General features: G+C 45.2%; 1 protein-coding gene across 2 annotated transcripts; it reads left to right on the plus strand.

Moving 5' to 3' along the window:
• Positions 1-1849: 1849 nt before the first annotated feature.
• LOC134036725 (protein NLRC3-like) lies at positions 1850-18338 on the plus strand. 2 transcript variants are annotated; one of them, XM_062481781.1, is made up of 10 exons: positions 1850-1965; positions 4072-4185; positions 5027-5485; positions 5778-5833; positions 5989-7798; positions 8471-8638; positions 16081-16251; positions 16654-16806; positions 17038-17084; positions 17354-18338. In XM_062481781.1, the coding sequence occupies exons 2-10, from the start codon at positions 4073-4075 to the stop codon at positions 17887-17889; spliced, it is 3513 nt and encodes a 1170-aa protein (XP_062337765.1). In that variant the 5' UTR covers positions 1850-1965; position 4072; the 3' UTR covers positions 17890-18338. The 2 variants fall into 2 exon arrangements, with proteins under 2 accessions (XP_062337765.1, XP_062337766.1); XM_062481782.1 differs by lacking the exon at positions 8471-8638.
• Positions 18339-18605: the final 267 nt, after the last annotated feature.

The following is an 18605-nucleotide window of genomic DNA, read 5'->3' on the forward strand; positions in this document are numbered from 1 at the left end:
CCTTCTGAATGAGACTGTTCTAGTTGCAGTGTCCGTCCGCTCCCCTGCCTCCCAACATGCATCTGCCTCTGTCTATTCCCTGTCACCACCACCCTCCTCCTTACCAACCCCTCTCTCACTGTCACACACACACACACACATACATAGAGACTCTCTTACACACACACACACACATTCACATAAACAGACTATCACACATATGCGCGATGACTTTCATACACACAGCCTCACACATGCATACACACACACACACACACTTAAAGGCTGTGAATGTAAGGATTATAAATGTCTAAATGACAGGATCTCCTATGGGTCTGATGGTTAGACCGAGGTCCAGCCTGGCATGGCTGCTACAGGGATGCTGTGAAGACTGTCTTCATGTGGCTGCCCGGGGCCAGAAGCCTGCTGCTCATCCTAACCAGAATCCATTAAACTGGAACACAAGAGACTCCTCTCTGGCCCTCAGCCTCCTGCTGAAAGGGCTCAGTCAACAGGCTAACAGTGAATGTCTGAGCTACAGTTATAGAGCCACGTTACAATAGAATCTAATAGAAGAGAATCTCAGTAGTATAGCATAGTGATACAGTTATATAATACAGTAATAATGCAGCTAAGCTGCAGTTGTAGAAGCTGCAGCTTACACACCACAGGTCTGAGGAGAGGGCGAGGAGAGGGCGAGGAGAGGGGGAGGAGAGGAGAGTAGAGGGGGAGGAGAGGAGAGGAGAGGAGGAGGGGAGGGGGAGGAGAGGAGGAGGGGAGGGGGAGGAGAGGAGAGGAGGAGGGGAGGGGGAAGAGAGGGGGAGGAGAGGAGAGGAGGAGGGGAGGGGGAAGAGAGGAGGAGGGGGTGGAGGAGAGGGGGGAGCCCTCTGGGCTTATTGGGAGCCCTGATCTCAGAGGAACACCCACAATGCACCTGGGACTGGCAGGTACACTCGAGCCCAGGGCTCACCCTGTCTGTCTCTCATGACAGGTTTGTAAGATTCAGAGGACTGACAACCTCTACATTAAGTATTTGACCTAAAATGTTCTCTGGAGGGAAGGTTGAACTGAACGTGTCCTCTTGAAAGTGTTCCCACAAGAGGAATCAGGGGATCTTACACCTCAGGTTTCTCCCTCTAAACCACCAACCAGGATTCAATACAACATCCAACCCTCAATACCAGAATAAACACTGATATGATACTATGAGCTGCACACTTCCTGTCCTGGTTGTTTCAGATGTCTGTTCTACCACTAGGGGGCAGCACCAACCTCCGGTTTGTGTGTGTATGAGAGGCCATGGTTTGTGTGTGTATGAGAGGCCATGGTTTGTGTGTGTATGAGAGGCCATGGTTTGTGTGTGTATGAGAGGCCATGGTTTGTGTGTGTATGAGAGGCCATGGTTTGTGTGTGTATGAGAGGCCATGGTTTGTGTGTGTATGAGAGGCCATGGTTTGTGTGTGTATGAGAGGCCATGGTTTGTGTGTGTATGAGAGGCCATGGTTTGTGTGTGTATGAGAGGCCATGGTTTGTGTGTGTATGAGAGGCCATGGTTTGTGTGTGTATGAGAGGCCATGGTTTGTGTGTGTATGAGAGGCCATGGTTTGTGTGTGTATGAGAGGCCATGGTTTGTGTGTGTATGAGAGGCCATGGTTTGTGTGTGTATGAGAGGCCATGGAGGCCAAGATAAGGCCAGGGTGGAGGCCAGGATGAGGCCATGCACAAGTGTATCTGTGTGTATTAGTGTTTGTATCTGTGTTTGTGTGTGAGTGTATCTATGAGTGTGCGTGTTTGTGTGAGGGCGTATTCTGTACATTCCAGGCTTTGTGATGGTTCCCACAGCAGAGACAATAGTCTTGAGGATTGCAGTCAGGTGAGTTTGAGGAGGTCCTCCAGGTGATAAGGCTGGCAGTGTTACTAGAGTTACTAAACACAGAACAAGATGGAGCACAGGGAGCAGGTGGATGGTGACACCGTTTTATAAAGGTCAGTTGAATGTTGTCTGTTCACATGTTGGAGAGTATAGGGTTAGGGTAGAGGGTTACTTATTTACTGCCAGTCCAGGTGGAAATCATGTCTGATCCTTTCAAATAGGGATAAATACTATTTGGGTTAAATTATGGGTTAATCCAAGGCTGTAGAACTTCTGATTTTTTTTATATCCATCACAGTAGTGATGTAAGTATGAAAACGGCAGATTGTAATGAATACAAGTTCCTCAAAGAAATTATAGATGCTGTATCATTGATCTGCTTTAATTTCATTTGAGTATTTTGACCCTCTATTGACTGGAGAGCAAATGGTAGCAGGTTAGCTTAGCTTCAGGTGTGGTGGTAGGCTGTGAGCTACAGCAGGTTAGCTTAGCTTCAGGTGTGGTGGTAGGCTGTGAGCTACAGCAGGTTAGCTTAGCTTCAGGTGTGGTGGTAGGCTGTGAGCTACAGTAGGTTAGCTTAGCTTCAGGTGTGGTGGTAGGCTGTGAGCTACAGCAGGTTAGCTTAGCATCAGGTGTGGTGGTAGGCTGTGAGCTACAGCAGGTTAGCTTAGCTTCAGGTGTGGTGGTAGGCTGTGAGCTACAGCAGGTTAGCTTAGCTTCAGGTGTGGTGGTAGGCTGTGAGCTACAGCAGGTTAGCTTAGCTTCAGGTGTGGTGGTAGGCTGTGAGCTACAGCAGGTTAGCTTAGCTTCAGGTGTGGTGGTAGGAGTGTTGCACAACAGGATACCAGTGTAAAACAACGAGACAGTCATGTTTCTGGAATGAACAGATGCATTGGTACATGTCACTGTCAGAGGTGAATCTTGGTGTTTGTTTGGCTTGAATTATTTATACCAACCATGCTTTTAAATCATAGAGTAGAATAAAACTTTATTATCCATCCTGGATACACGTGTCTTTGACCCCACCTTCCATTAAACATATCACTTGCACATTCAGTATTTTCAACATTCTATCTGTACATCCACCAAATAGCCTACATTCTACACATTCACCTAAAACATTGCACATGCATTCTATACATTCAATAAATACGTACATTCTGTACATTTACTCACAACCAACCTGTTTCCACGGCACCATTCACGAGGCTCCTCACACCTCCCATGTCTGAAAACAACAGCATTTCCTCTGACTTGAGAAGGTTTCCACAGACCACAGAGGCAATATTGTTGTTAGGACTGAGCTTTCAGAGTAATCATGGTTACTGCCAGACAAGAAAAGGTTCCTCATTCCTGAGATGGTTTCCTACCCAGGAAACCAACACTAGCACAAAGGCAGCTCTGGAATTCTAACCCGACGGGTGGTTTGTTACACATAACTATCTGGGAAGTCGTCCTTGGAAGCTTTTCTGAAAAAATCCGCCACAAGAAATACCTGCCAGGTTATTGGATGAACCATCTGTCTATCACAGGCTAACATCAAACCATGCCCATAGCTGCCAGTATTCCTCATAGGACAATGGACTGGTCTGAAACTGTGGTGCGGACCAAACGAATGACTTACATTTAGTCATTTAGCAGACGCTCTTATCCAGAGCGACTTACAGTAAGTACAGGGACATTCCACTGAGGCAAGTAGGGTGAAGTGCCCAAGGACACAACGTCATTTTGCACGGCAACCTTCAGATTACTAGCCCGATTCCCTAACCGCTCAGCCACCTGACTCCCCGGAGCTTAGGAGATGGTGTGCCTGAAAAACTAGGGTTAGTCCGGGTTAGGGATTTGTAGTCCTGAGTTGCCAGAAAGGGGGTGTAGTTTTTAGCGGATTTGTAGTCCTGAGTTGCCAAAAAGGGGGGTGTAGTTTTTAGCCGATTTGTAGTAGTGCTGTCCACTGTGGGGGTATATGTCCACTGTGGGGGTATACGTCCACTGTGGGGGTATTCACAAGGCATACACCAGAGGCTGGTAGTAGCCTACTGATAATGATCTATTGGTAAAGTACAGTGGTTTGTGTACTGAGGCCTTGTTTCTAACCCTAACCCTTGTTCCTAACCCTAACCCTTGTTCCTAACCCTAAACCTAACCCTTGTTCTGCATATAAAAACATGTCATCTTGATGCCCACCTCTCCTGTAAACCTGTTCATCTCTCTCTATCTAGCATGTGGCCTCTGAAGGATGATGAAATGAGTCACTCTGGGGAGAAAGAGAAGGGGGCCACTGACTTGAACATGAGCCTGTTTGGAGAACATGACATGAACACCAAAACTAAGAGGTAAGATGAGAATCCATAATTGTTAAGGCCTGTTGTCCATCTCAGAGCTCAGCTGCACTTCCATTCAAAATCTCAAAAAACAATTGCTGGTATTTATGCCATATCACCACTAATCACAAAGGCTTGTGGCACATCAACTTACATGGTAAATCCACACCACTGCCCAATTTGTTTTAATACCTTACAGCACAAGTGATAGAAGAGTAATATTAAAGCACCTCACCTATGTTTCCCTATGCGGATGTTTGTTGTTGAAATTAATGAAATGTAATATCTTACCTAAAACGTTGTAGGTCAGCACAATAAACATATAATGTCAAGTGTGAAAATTAAAAGTAGATGTATAAGATGACGTAGATACATAGGAGATGGTTAAAAACTGTTTGCTCTCAACTAAGGCTGTGACTCCATTGTTCAGTTCCCCCTTGTTACTCGCACCACAACCCAAATAACAATGGGTGTGCCAAGTTACCAATCAGTGGCTAAGATGCCAATCTGAATCGTTACATTTGAACAATAACAAATATCAGGGAAGCATTGAAACTATAATCATCATTCTTTAAATATGAACAAAAAGGCTATTTGGCTTTTGGCCATAGGTTTATTCCAATACACAGCTTTTACACCTGTTACAGCACTGCTATGTAGGTGTACTATATCATATCACAAAATAATTAGTTTGTACATCTGTAGTTAGGATTGTGGTGGTTATTTGAATTTCCTTTTTTGGAGCTTTTCACAAACCGTAACTCATCTAATACAGTTTTTGTTTTTAATTGTGATCATTACTCGGAACATATGAGAGACTGAAGGTGTGTTCCTGTTGTCTGTTGTGTTGAAGCCCAATCCAGCAGGAGAGAGCAGCCTCACCTGTACCCAGCTGTGTGTCCATGAAGAGTAACTGGTCTATGGAGGCACCTGTTGTGTTCGGAGACAACCATATTACTACTGAACCAAGCATCCGACAGGAGAGACCAGCCTCACCTGTACCCAGCTGTGTGTCCATGAAGAGTAACTGGTCTATGGAGGCACCTGTTGTGTTCGGAGACAACCATATTACTACTGAACCAAGCATCCGACAGGAGAGACCAGCCTCACCTGTACCCAGCTGTGTGTCCATGAAGAGTAACTGGTCTATGGAGGCACCTGTTGTTTTCGGAGACAAACATATTACTACTGAACCAAGCATCAGACAGGAGAGAGCAGCCTCACCTGTACCCAGCTGTGTGTCCATGAAGAGTGACTTGTCTGTGTGTCAACCTGTTGCATTCAGAAACAAAGACATTCCTACTGAACAAGGGTAAGAAGATGTGTGGCATTGTGTAGTATTAACAGTAAGGTAACCATTTTTCTATTATCCTCAATGGGTGATTTGTTGCACAGCCAGCAGAACATACAATCCATTCACAAACAATTAACTAAAAAAACATAACACAAATATAGAATTACATATTGTAATTCAAAAGGACACTAGCAGCAAGGACAAATACATTTTGTATGTATTGGTCCTGCACCTTGCAGATTATATCTGTGACCAGATTGAAGTGTGTGATGTGATGTCTGGTGTTCATGTTTGTGTTCATCTTAAACAGATGCGAGTGTCAGAGGAACAGTAACCAGAATGTGCTCAAAGGAACACTGCAGAGAAGTAAGATACTCCATAATTAGTCAATGAAGGCCCCTTGAATGTTCATGAACATAATCCATCTGATATCATCATATCGAACTGAATGTCTTTGATGACTATCAATCACTTAATCTAAGAAACCAAATCCCTGTCAATAAATATGGCCTCTTTCTTAGATCCTTTGGATGAGCTGGGTCTGGAACTCAAATCAGAACTGAAGAGAAAGTTTCAAACTGTGATTGAGGGAATCGATCAACATGGAAACCCAACTCTTCTCAGTGACATCTACACAGATCTCTACATCACAGAGGGGGAGAGTGGAGAGGTCAATTATGAACATGAGGTGAGACATATTCAAACAGCATTCAGGAAGTCGGCAAGACAAGAGACACCCATCAAATACAATGACATCTTTAAACCCTCAGCTGGACGAGACACACCAGAACACACCATCAGAACTGTTCTAACAAAGGGAGTGGCTGGAATTGGAAAAACAGTTTCTGTGGCACAGTTCATCATGGACTGGGCTGATGGAAAAGCCAACCAGGAAATCCAGCTCATCTTCCCGCTCCCGTTCCGAGAACTGAATTTGATGGCCGGAGAAGAGATCAGTCTGATTGGACTGCTTCGTCCCTTCTCTGCAGGATTCACAGAAACGGGGATCTTCATCCGTGACGCACGCAGCATTCTGTTTGTCTTCGACGGTCTGGATGAGTGCCGACTCCCTTTAGCCTTCACAGATAACAGGAGCCAGAGTGACATCACAGAGTCCACCTCAGTGGATGTGCTGCTGACCAACCTCATCCAGGGGAAACTGCTTCCCTCTGCTCTCGTCTGGATAACCACTCGACCTGCAGCAGCCAATCAGATCCCTTCTGAGTGTGTTGACCTAGTAACGGAGATAAGAGGGTTCAATGACCCACAGAAGGAGGAGTACATCATGAAGAGATGCCGGGATGAGGATATGGCCAGGAGAATCATCTCACACATCAAGACATCAAGAAGTCTTTACATCATGTGCCACATACCCGTCTTCTCTTGTATTTCTGTTACAGTCCTTGAACACATGCTGAGATCAGAGAAGAGGGGCAAGATGCCCAAGACCCTGACTGAGATGTACACACACTTCCTGTTGTTGCAGACCAAACAGAAGAAAGTGAAGTATCAGAAGAAAACTGAGGCAGATGCAGACTGGGATGAAGAGAGCATTCGGAGCATTCTGTCACTGGGAAAACTGGCTATTCAACAGCTGGACAAAGGCAATCTGATTTTCTATTGGGAGGACCTGAGAGAGTGTGAAATTGATGTCTGTGATGCCTCAGTGTACTCAGGAGTGTTCACACAGATCTTCAGAGAGGAGAGTCAGATCTTCCAGGAGAAGGTGTTCTGCTTTGTCCATCTGAGCTTTCAGGAGTTTCTGGCTGCTGTGTTTGTATCATTCATCATCAACAACAAGAATCCAATGGCTGAACATCAAACCCTTTGCGGCACAATGCTGACTTTCTTGAATATACCTGCCACCCCACCCGAGTCTTTCTACAAGAGTGCTGTGGACAAGGCCTTGCAGAGCAAGAATGGACAGCTGGACCTTTTCCTCCGCTTCCTCCTGGGCCTCTCATTGGAGTCCAATCAGAAGCTCCTCCGAGGCCTGCTGAGACAGACAAGCAGCAGCTCACTGAGCCACCAGGAGACCGTCAGGTACATCAAGGAGAAGATCAGGGAGAATCCCTCTCCAGAGAGATGCATGAATCTGTTCCACTGTCTGAATGAACTCAATGACCGTTCTCTAGTTAATGAGATCCAATACTACCTGAGGTCAGGAAGTCTCTCCAGTGAGAACCTCTCATCTACACAGTGGTCAGCTTTAGCCTTTGTGTTGCTGACTTCAGAAGAGAAGCTTGATGTGTTTGACCTGAAGAAATACTCTAGATCAGAGGAAGGTCTAATGGGGCTGCTGCCAGCGGTCAAAGCCTCCAGAAATGCTCTGTAAGTATAAGGGATAGTTTTACTATACATTTACATTTAGTCATTTAGCAGACGCTCTTATCCAGAGCGACTTACAGTAAGTACAGGGACATTCCCCCGAGGCAAGTAGGGTGAAGTGCCTTGCCCAAGGACACAACGTCAGTTGGCATGACCGGGAATCGAACTGGCAACCTTCGGATTACTAGCCCGATTCCCTCACCGCTCAGCCACCTGACTGTTCTTCACTCAAAATTGTCCTTTCTCAACTTATTTTTAAAAGAAAGAAAAGGATGCAGTGGTCAATTTTTTTTTCCAGAGCTGTATATCAAAAATTTTCTCTCTGACATTTTTAAGTGGCTATTCTATCAATACATGACAACAAGGAGCTGTTGATGTCACATGTTCTCCCGGTGATGTCATGTTCTCCTGGTGATGTCATGTGTTCTCCTGGTGATGTCATGTTCTCCTGGCGATGTCAAGTTCTCCTTGTGATGTCAAGTTCTCCTGGTGATGTCATGTTCTCTTGGTAATGTCGTGTTCTCTCCCGGTGATGTCATGTGTTCTCCCGGTGATGTCATGTTCTCCTGGTGATGTCATGTTCTCCTGGTGATGTCATGTTCTCTTGGTGATGTCATGTTCTCCTGGTGATGTCATGTTCTCTTGGTGATGTCATGTTCTTCTGGTGTCTTTCAGGCTGAATGACTGTAACCTCTCAGAAAGGTGCTGTGAAGCGCTAGCCTCAGCGCTTTCCTCCTCAGATCTTAGAGAACTGGACCTGAGTAGCAACGACCTGGGGGATTCAGGCGTGAAGCTGCTCTCTGCTGGACTGGAGAGTCCTCTCTGCAAACTGGAGACACTTAGGTCTGACTAATTAACTGATAATTCAACCACACAGACACTGTATTTGCATGCTTTAATTAGACAAAGTTGACAAAGTTGAGTATAAACTATCTGACAAGGATGAGATGCAACTATTAGTTTCCGTTGATAAGTAGATAAAACAAATCTATAAAACAATATTCTGACAATTGCATTCTAACTTCTCTGTTCTCCACAATGTTCACATGTTTTTTTTGTAATTGTACACACCAGCTAACGTGAGGTCACAAGCTGAATATATTAGTAATGGTGACCTCTGACCTCTGCTCAGATGAACACGTTAGTAGTGGTGACCCCTGACCTCTGCTCAGATGAACATGTTAGGAGTCATGACCTCTCACCAGATGTCACTGCAGGAGAAGGAATTGTTTTGGTCATAGTTCAGCTCCAACACCTTGAAAGATTAATTTAATTATAATGGCTAAGCCTATAAGTTAAAGCCACTGCTATTTGGACGTAAAAAACAAACAGTCTATGGCTATTGAAATAGCTGACGCGCTCTCTGCTCACTCACACTGCTCCGTAGCTGGCGGTAGAAATCAGACTCCATTATGACAATAACATCTCCTGGTTTTAGGTTTCTTGCTGTTTGATTCCATTTTTGTCTTTCCTGCAGCAAAGGTAGATATTCACGTATCCAACGTTTTCAGAAAAGATCAGAAATGTACTGAACTTGCTTCCATCTTCGCTTTACATACAGATCATGCGATTCAAACGATCCAGGTGGTAATGATGGTTTCCCTTTCATTAGAAGAATATGGTTGGGAGTGAGTGGCTCAAGATCATGTGGATCATCCGACAGCTTGGTGATAGGCCGATCATTTAAAATGGCCTCAGCCTCACACAACTGTAGAAAGCCCATCCTCTTCCAACATCTGCTGTCGAAGAACGGAACTGAGAATTCTTCTTATCATGCGGATTACACGCTCCCATACACCACCATGATGTGAGCCTGCAGGAGGATTGAAACACCACCTGATTCCATGTTGTTGCAACACTCCTTGAATCTGTGCATGATTTGATGAGTTGACAGAGCCTCCCTTAGCTCCTTTTCCGCTCCTTTGAAGTTAGTTGCATTGTCTGATTGGATGCGAGCAACATGACCTCTCCTAGCAATAAAACGGCGCAAAGCATTAATACATGCATCTGTATCCAGAGAATTTGCCACTTCCAAATGTACTGCTCTGCTTGCCATACAAGTGAATATCACTCCATAGCGCTTAGCTGTCCCTTGTCCTCTCCTCACCTCGAGTGGTCCAAAATAGTCGATTCCAACGTTAGTAAATGGCGTAAGATTAGGAAGAATCCTCTCCTTTCGCAAATCTGCCATCTTTTGCTCCATCATTCTGCCATTGTATCTTCTACAGAAGGAACATTCTGTTATGATTTTCCCTCACAGCTGAGTAAGCACCTGTAACCCATTTTTTTTTGTCCTCAACGTGGACAGCGTATGGTTACGACCACTATGGCCAAGCTGTTGATGCATGTACCTGATGATGAGCGTGGCTATGTGTTGATACTTTGAGAGGATAATTGGATGTTTCATTTCCTCTGGTAATGAGCCTTTTGTCAACCGTCCTCCAACTCTCAGAAGCCCATTATCCATATATGGGTCCAACCTGTAGATAGCACTCTGCCTCATTGTGGGTTTTCCAGATGCCAACATAGAAATCTCCTCTGCAAATTGTTGTTGCTGACAATATTGAATAATGGCATGCTCGGCCTCCAAAAGATCCCCTGTCGACAAATGCTGCCCTTGTTTCTTTTGGCGACATTGAGCTACTGGCACACGCCTCCTGTGACTCATCTCCAAAAGAGCCTTTCTGATCTTGAGGAACCAAGCCACTGCTACTTTCAGCTTCCTCCAATCTGAAAAGTAGGTCAGTAGTCGATTGGTGGCATCAGGTGAGCCGTCCACCCTAACAATATTCACTTTGGCTTCCTGCTTTACTTCCAAGTCATATGCGCCTATTGCAGTTGTCACAACATTTGCCGGACAGTCCTCTTCTGGTCCCTGCAAAAACTCTGGACCACCAATCCATTTATGACCGTGCATGAAATCTCCAACCCTCACTCCTCAATATGCGTCATCTGCTGGCTTTTCCTTGGAGCCAACATGTCGCCATTTGGATGTTTTGGTGGCTTCCCTGATTGTCATGAGCCTGTTAGCCACAAAGGTATGAAACCGTCCTAATTTTTTTATGTACTTAAGCACTGCTGTGCTATCAGTCCAAAAGACTGACTCTTGCAACTGGAGCCTTAATTCACTCTTCAGCATCAGGTCAACACGAACAGCAAGGATGGCTGCAGTCAGCTCAAGACGAGGAATGGTGATCGTCTTCAAGGTGTAACTCTGGCCTTTTTTCCCGTCAGGAATGCAAGATGGACGTTTCCTCTGTCATTCTGCATCCTTAGGTAAGTGACTACTCCATATCCTGCTTCACTAGCATCTGAAAAATTATGAAGCTAGGCCTTTTTGGAGTTGCCAAATCCGTTAGGTTTAATGCACCTCTCAACCTTAGACAACACGTCCAAGTCTTCAACCATTTAGTCCACTGATGCAACATGTCCTGAGGTATGGTTTCATCCCATCCAACATTTCTTCTGCAAAGGTCCTGTAAAATGATTTTGGCAGGCAACACCACTTGTGCAAGAAATCCGAGGGGATCATAAACAGAGCTTGTCACTGACAGAATTCCACATCTGGTGGAAGATCTTTGAGGAACTTCCATTTTGAACTGGAAGGAATCAGTCTCAGCACACCACTGCAGACCCAAAGCTCGCTCAACAGGAAGAGTGTCCCTGTCAAGATTCAGTGCCATCAGATCCTTTGCCCTATGTTCCTCAGGTATAGTTTGCAACATTGTGCGACTGTTACTCATCCATTTGGTCAGCATAAATCCTCCTTTTTTGCAAAGAGCAATTCGATGTTTGACCAAAGGAGTAGTTTCTTCATTGGAGTCCATACTTTTCAAACAATCATCAACGTAAAAGTTCTCCTTAACAGTTTGAACAACTTCAGGTGGAAAGCCTGACTGTCATCGGCTGTTTTCCTTAGTGCAAAGCTGGCACACCTCGGAGAGGACACCGCTCCAAGCAGATGGACAGCCATGCGGAACTCAGCCACATCTTTGGTCAGGTCTCCCTCTGACCACCACAGAAACTGAAGGAAATCCCCGGCCTCCTCAGCCACCTTAACCTGATGGAACATTGCTTGTATATCACCCATGACCGCTACAGTTTCCTGTCTGAATCTGAGCAGGACTCCAAGCAATGTGCTAGTGAGATTTGGACCTTGCAGGAGCTGCTGGTTCAATGATGTTCCCTTGAATGATGCTCCACAGTCGAATACAGCCCTTAGCGTCCTCTTCTTTGGGTGATATACACCATGGTGAGGGATGCACCACACCTGGCCACTGTTACGATCCAGCTGGTGTGTAGGTACCCGCTCTGCGTATCCTTTGATGATCATATCGTTAAGACATGTTACGTACTCCTCATAATACTGCTTATTGCTCAGGAACTTTCTCTTCAGGCTAAGAAGCCTTTGCTTCACTACAGAGAAGTTGTTGGGCAGAGAAATGTTTTCCTTTCTGAAGGGCAATTTCAAGCTGTAGTGACCCTCTACAAGTATTGCTGAATTTTCCATAATTTTCATGAACTTGATGTCCTCTCTTGACAGACCTCTCTCCTCTGTAGCTCTCTCATTGAACTCATGATTATACTGCTGACTCAGCATTTCCCCCAATATTGACACAGAAATCTTGTTGACGACTGCTGAAGGAATGTTGCAGTCGTTACCTTATTAAAGGTCCATTAATAACCCAACCCAATGCTGTCCTCATAGCATATGGTCCGTCCCCTTGGCTGTTAATGACCTCCCAAAGTTCCAACATCTTGGGTGCGTTGCTTCCAATCAACAGGTCCACATTCGCCTTAATGCAGGGGATTTTAACTTTTGACAGATATGGCCATTTTGCCAAATATCCTTCGGTCACAATGTTATCTGTACTGACAGGCATTTTCTCTTGGCTGAGGACTTCTGGTAGATTATAGAAGAGTTTGCTCTCCAACCTAGACACTTCCAAATCAAAACACTTATGTGCCGGCACAACCTTTTCCTGCCCAATAGTTTGCAGCAAAAAGTGCGTTCTTCTACCAGCCAGATTGAGTCCTTTCATGAGATGTTCCGAACAGAAGGTGGCGGTACTGCCAGGGTCCAAAAATGCGTAGGTGTTAATTACCCGGTCTCCTTTGATGTATTTGACTTGAACTGGCAAGATGGAAAGAAGGCAGCGATCCCTACCGGCCCCTGTATGACCACAGGTTTTATGAGATGCTGTGATGTTGCATGTGACCTTTTCTTTGGAATGCTCTTTGTCTGTGTTGGCTTCATTTCTCCAGTCGATATGAAGCACACTTGGATGGTTCTGACCACAACTCCTACAGGTCAGACGCTCACTGCAGTCACGACTCCTATGCCCTGCACATAAGCAACCGAAGCAGAGCTCTTTCTCCCTCAGAAAGTGTATTTTATCTCTATGCTTCTTCCTCTTGAACCTTTGACAGTCTACCAAAGGGTGACTTTGATAACAACAAAAACATAGATTCCTTTGTAGAGACATGAGACTGCCTTTAAGTCTCTGTGGCTTTCCTTTGACCACACAGGTGCAACGGTGGTTGCAAAGCTATTTCCCTTAACTCTGGCCGCTGTCTGTGGTTTTAACCTGTTAACCACCTTTGATCCAGAATTTCCTGACGACGTGTCCTGAATGTCGCCAAATAAAGGGTCAGATAGAACTTTGCCATGTTTTTCGATGAATGAAACCAAATCCTTGAACAGAGCTCTGCGATTGGATTTTTCCAGAATGTCATGTGCAACAGTTCTCCATCGCTCTCTTAACCTAAATGGTAACTTAGACATCACTGCTCTCATGTTGCTCATCATGTCCAACTCTTGCATGTACCGCAACTTCTCCATAACATTACAACATGACCGCAGGAACAGAGAGTAGGCTTGTAATGCATTCACATCTTCTGATTTTATTGAGTGCCAAGCCAAAGCCTTTTCCATGTATGCAGCAGCTATTTTATATTCATTTCCAAAGTGTTCCTGCAACAATCTTTTTGCATGAGCATAGCCTTGAGCAGGTTCATCATGTTGGCAACTGCGTACCAGTTCCCTTGGCTGCCCTCTAGTAAACTGCTCCAGGTAATACAAGCAGTCACCAGTGCAGACCTTTTCCTCCACACCTTGTTCGAATACTCTTTTAAATAAGATATATTGAAGAGGATCCCCATCAAATAGAGGAATATCTCTGGCCGGCAATACCAGCCCTGTGGTTCAGTCCACTCCCTTGGTTGAATCCTTTGTTGCCACCTAGCCTCCTGTGGCTCCTTAACCTTTGGTGTTGGGTTAGTTGCTGGCAATGACTGGTTTGTTCAGCTGAACTGGCTGGTACTCCTTTGCCATTGCATTCAGCTCACTTGCTTTCTTTCCTTGTGCCCTTTTCAGGTAAGAATTCATTGCGTTTGGTGATGCCCTCGAAACAATTTGCACGTCCGAGGCCTGTAAAACTGCTAATTTAGCAGTGGATGCTTCTAGCAAAGCTTCCCGCTCCAGCTGTTCCTTTTGCCTTTTTAGCTTTTGCTGTTGCTCTTCCAAAGCCTGTATTTTCTTTGAAGCTTCCACTCGAACGAGCAGTGCTGCTCTGTCAGCCTCTTCCTTACATTTACATTTAGTCATTTAGCAGACGCTCTTATCCAGAGCGACTTACAGTAAGTACAGGGACATTCCCCCCGAGGCAAGTAGGGTGAAGTGCCTTGCCCAAGGACACGTCATTTTTCACAGCCAAGAATTGAACCAACAACCTTCTGATTAATAGCCCAACTCCCTAACCGCTCAGCCATCTGACCCCGTTGTGAGCCGTCTGACCCCTCCTTGACTCTGGCAGAGGAAGCAGTGCTTGATTTTCCACTGCACACACTCTTTTTGCTTGTGTGCTTGCTTGAAACATTTGAAACACTGTCCTCCTCATCATTGTCAACCTTATTTCCACCTTGTTCAGAATCTGTTACCCACATTTTCACGTTGGAAATAAAATCATTATTACAAAACATTTTTGCTTGGAACCATACAATATATTTTTCCCTTTCACCATCAGGTAGCAAACCCATTAAAGAACCATGAATACAGTTTGCTTCATCACACAATTTTACCGGATCATCAAGAGCACATTTTACCTCTGATGTATTATCACCTTTTTGTATAATCTCTTGTATCTTTTCCCTCAAATTTCTAGCCTTATTTAGCTTAGCCTTTCTGTCACTCTGTAACCTTTCCAGCCTTTCACAAAGTGCTTTAGCAGTTAATTTCACAACACGTTTTTCCTTTTTGTCCTTTAGTGTATCACAGTCGTACGCGCTAATGTTCGTTTCAGCCGACTGCGCAATATAGCCTCGGGACTGTCCGCGGTTTCACGCTTATCCATTGTTTAGTTCAATCCAGTAATTCACAAAGTCAATTTCATTTGCCCTTGACCACCAATGCATTGGATTTATGACTAGTGTGGCACTACTCATACCTCGTGTTGGAGCCCTGCCCCGCCACCCGTGAACGACTCCGCTGTCCAGTATTTATAGAGCAGGTCCTTTCCTGGCAAAGGTGAATGGGATCTTGATCCGATGGTTGAAACGTGGTTAACACCGCTAAACCGTACGCCATCCGACGCTCGGCCTCTAGCTGATCATCAGCTGGTAGCTACAGCTGACTCGGTGAAGGCTGTCAATTTCCAGCAGCTTCCGATGTCCTTCGCCGCCGTGATGAAACTCCTCCAATTTCCATGTTTGGGCAAAGCTGACTTACTTTGAGCAACGTTTTTGACTTGCTATAATGGCTAAGCCTATACATTAAAGCCACTGAGGGGCTGCTATTTGGACTTAAAAAAACAAACAGTCTATGGCTATTGAAATAGCTGACGCGCTCTCTGCTCACACGGCTCCGTAGCTGGCGGTAGAAATCAGACTCTAATAGTCATCATTGCGTTTGATGGCCATTTATTGTTCACATTGTTGTTCTAATGAACTTGCAATTCCATGTCCAATTAAGCTCCAAAAAAAACAAAAATTGTGTATCCACTTTCAAGTGCAGCAAGAGCATTTAACTGTGCAGCGATTAGACGCGTGCGCTCAAAAACTATTTGTGCTCCTCCCATAAGAGCACCCCCTGTTACCTGTTGAAAGGTACCTACTTAAATAGGCATCCCTCCCAAGCTCACTAGTGCCACCAGTGGACAATTTGTGTCCTAAACCCAAACATATAAAAATGGCTCCTACAGTAATATTAACAAATAAATGGACATGCATTCTCCCCGTGATGTCAAGTTCTCCTGGTGATGTTAATATGTTCTCCTGGTGTCTTTCAGGCTGAATTACTGTAACCTCTCAGAACGGTGCTGTGAAGCGCTAGCCTCAGCGCTTTCCTCCTCATCAGATCTTAGAGAACTGGACCTGAGTAGCAACGACCTGGGGGATTCAGGCGTGAAGCTGCTCTCTGCTGGACTGGGGAGTCCTCTCTGCAAACTGGAGACACTTAGGTGAGTATTCATGAGTTACAACTGACAGTTAGGTATACATTTGTATGGCAACAGAAATTATCATTAGCATTAACAACACTGGTTAGACCAGCAGATGGATAGTCAGGTGGCTGAGCGGTTAGGGAGTCGGGCTCGTAATCTGAAGGTTACCGGTTCGATTCCTGGCTGTGAAAAATGACGTTGTGTCCTTGGGCAAGGCACTTTGCCCTACTTACCTCGGGGGGAATGTCCCTGTACTTACTGTAAGTCGCTCTGGATAAGAGCGTCTGCTAAATGAAAATGTAATAATACCTTATGTGGGTTGTTAAACAGACACCAGTCACCTCGTAATCAACCCATTTGTGCTGACACACTTAGCAGGCCCAAATGGACTCTGTGACGTTAATAATTATATTTCTACAGGTTGTCAGGCTGTCTGGTCAGAGAGGAAGGCTGTGTTTTTCTGACCACAGCCCTGAGTTCCAACCCCTCCACTCTGAGGGAACTGGACCTGAGCTACAATCACCCAGGAGATAAAGGATTGAAGCTACTCTCTGCTGGACTGGAAAAACTCAAGTAATAAATGTTTGATGAACCAGTGTTTCCGTTTGATCTACGTCCACTCTTTGACTCCACCCCTCCCTCTTTCCACAAGCTCTACATTGCTCTCAGCTTTCATTGACTTCAAAAACTAATGTTTCTAGAGAGAAGACACCAGAATTAGATAAAATACAGTATAGAACTGGGCCTGGTTAACATACTATAAGTAAACTATATACCTCACAGTTTCTCTGCTTCTTCCGACAGCATAGATCATGGTGGAGAGGAGAGGATACGTCCTGTGCCCAGGAGATGTGAGTACTAATTATGAAAACTAATCCTGTTTTATTTCTTGAACTGAACTGAAAGGGCATAAAGCACAAGGGGGCTTTGAAGCTGCAACCTCTTGATACCCAGTCAGATGCACTAACCACTGAGCTATGAACCAGAGAGACAGCAATAGAGTGAGGGAGAAATGGAGAAAGATGGAGGGAGAGAGAGAGAATGGAAGGTGAGTGACAGGAAGAGAGAGATTCTAATGTGAACGATGATGGTCAGTCTGTGTCTTGGTCTCCCCCATCAGATGCCTGTGAGGTCACACTGGACCCAAACACAACAGACAGATTCCTCTTTCTGTCGGAGGAAAACCGAAAGGTGACACGGAGGAGAGATGAGCAGCCGTATCCTGATCACCCAGATAGATTTGTCAACTGGCCACAGGTGCTGTGTAGAGAGGGTCTGTCTGGTCGCTGTTACTGGGAGGTAGAGTGCTGTGGAGGAGGAGTCTCTGTAGGAGGAACGTATAAAGGCATCATCAGGAAAGGAAAAGGTGAAGACTGTTGGCTCGGACACAATGACGTGTCCTGGAGTCTTGTCTGTGATGGGAAGAGTTACTGTGTCTGGCACAACAAAAAGAGCACCGACATACCTGTCTCCCCCTCGGGCTCCCACAGAGTAGGAGTGTATCTGGACTGGCCGGCCGGCACTCTGTCCTTCTACACAGTCTCCTCTGACACACTGACCCACCTGTACACATTCCACACCACATTCACTGAGCCCTTCTATCCAGGGTTTTGGGTTAGGTTTGACTCCTCAGTGACCCTGTGTCCAGTAGAATAGCCTCCCTGGTCCTCAGAGCTGCATTCTCACACTCATGTAACTGTCACAAGAGGCTATGTCTGCAGTGGTCGGTTTTAGGAATGCACTTTCTAATGTAAAGTTTGCAACTGAATACTAAGTAGAGATCAATTACTTTAGCTCTCATTATTCATTTTCCAAATGTACCTGTTGATAGTTCTACCAGATTGGTAGTCACAACATACAGTATGATACTATATCCCACCTACTGTAGGTCAATTACATACATATACTCTGTAGATCTATCAGGTCTCATATGGCTGTAAAGGCCACCACACGACAGGCAAGCAACGTCACCTGGATATGTTACATTGTACTGCGTATGTTCAAATGACAAATACAGCACACTTGAACTTGTGTGTTGCTTGTTTGTGTTTGTTTGTGTTGGATTGTTTGTACAACTTGACAAATAAAGCAAACCTGGACCTGTGCAGCAGTTGCCAAGGTGTATAATTGTGTGTTGCATGGGTGTTATGATGAGTTCTGTGTTGCATGGGTGTTATGATGAGTTCTGTGTTGCATGGGTGTTATGATGAGTTATGTGTGTAGCAGGCTGAGACCAGGTTCCTGTATAGACCTTCTCTCCTCTGGAACAGGGTGTTCCTGTATAGACCCTCTGTCCTCTGGAACAGGGTGTTCCTGTATAGACCCTCTGTCCTCTGGAACAGGGTGTTCCTGTATAGACCCTCTGTCCTCTG

This window comes from Osmerus eperlanus, chromosome 16 (genome assembly GCF_963692335.1).
Source record: "Osmerus eperlanus chromosome 16, fOsmEpe2.1, whole genome shotgun sequence".
NCBI classification, from domain to species: Eukaryota; Metazoa; Chordata; class Actinopteri; order Osmeriformes; family Osmeridae; genus Osmerus; species Osmerus eperlanus.

Bases quoted from the DNA above. Each gene is read 5' to 3' on its own strand.
- LOC134036725 (XM_062481781.1), top strand. From the start codon at position 4,073: ATGTGGCCTCTGAAGGATGATGAAATGAGTCACTCTGGGGAGAAAGAG. The intron at 4,186-5,026 runs GTAAGATGAGAA...GTTGTGTTGAAG, and splicing joins ATGAACACCAAAACTAAGAG to CCCAATCCAGCAGGAGAGAG. The intron at 5,834-5,988 runs GTAAGATACTCC...CCTCTTTCTTAG, and splicing joins CAAAGGAACACTGCAGAGAA to ATCCTTTGGATGAGCTGGGT.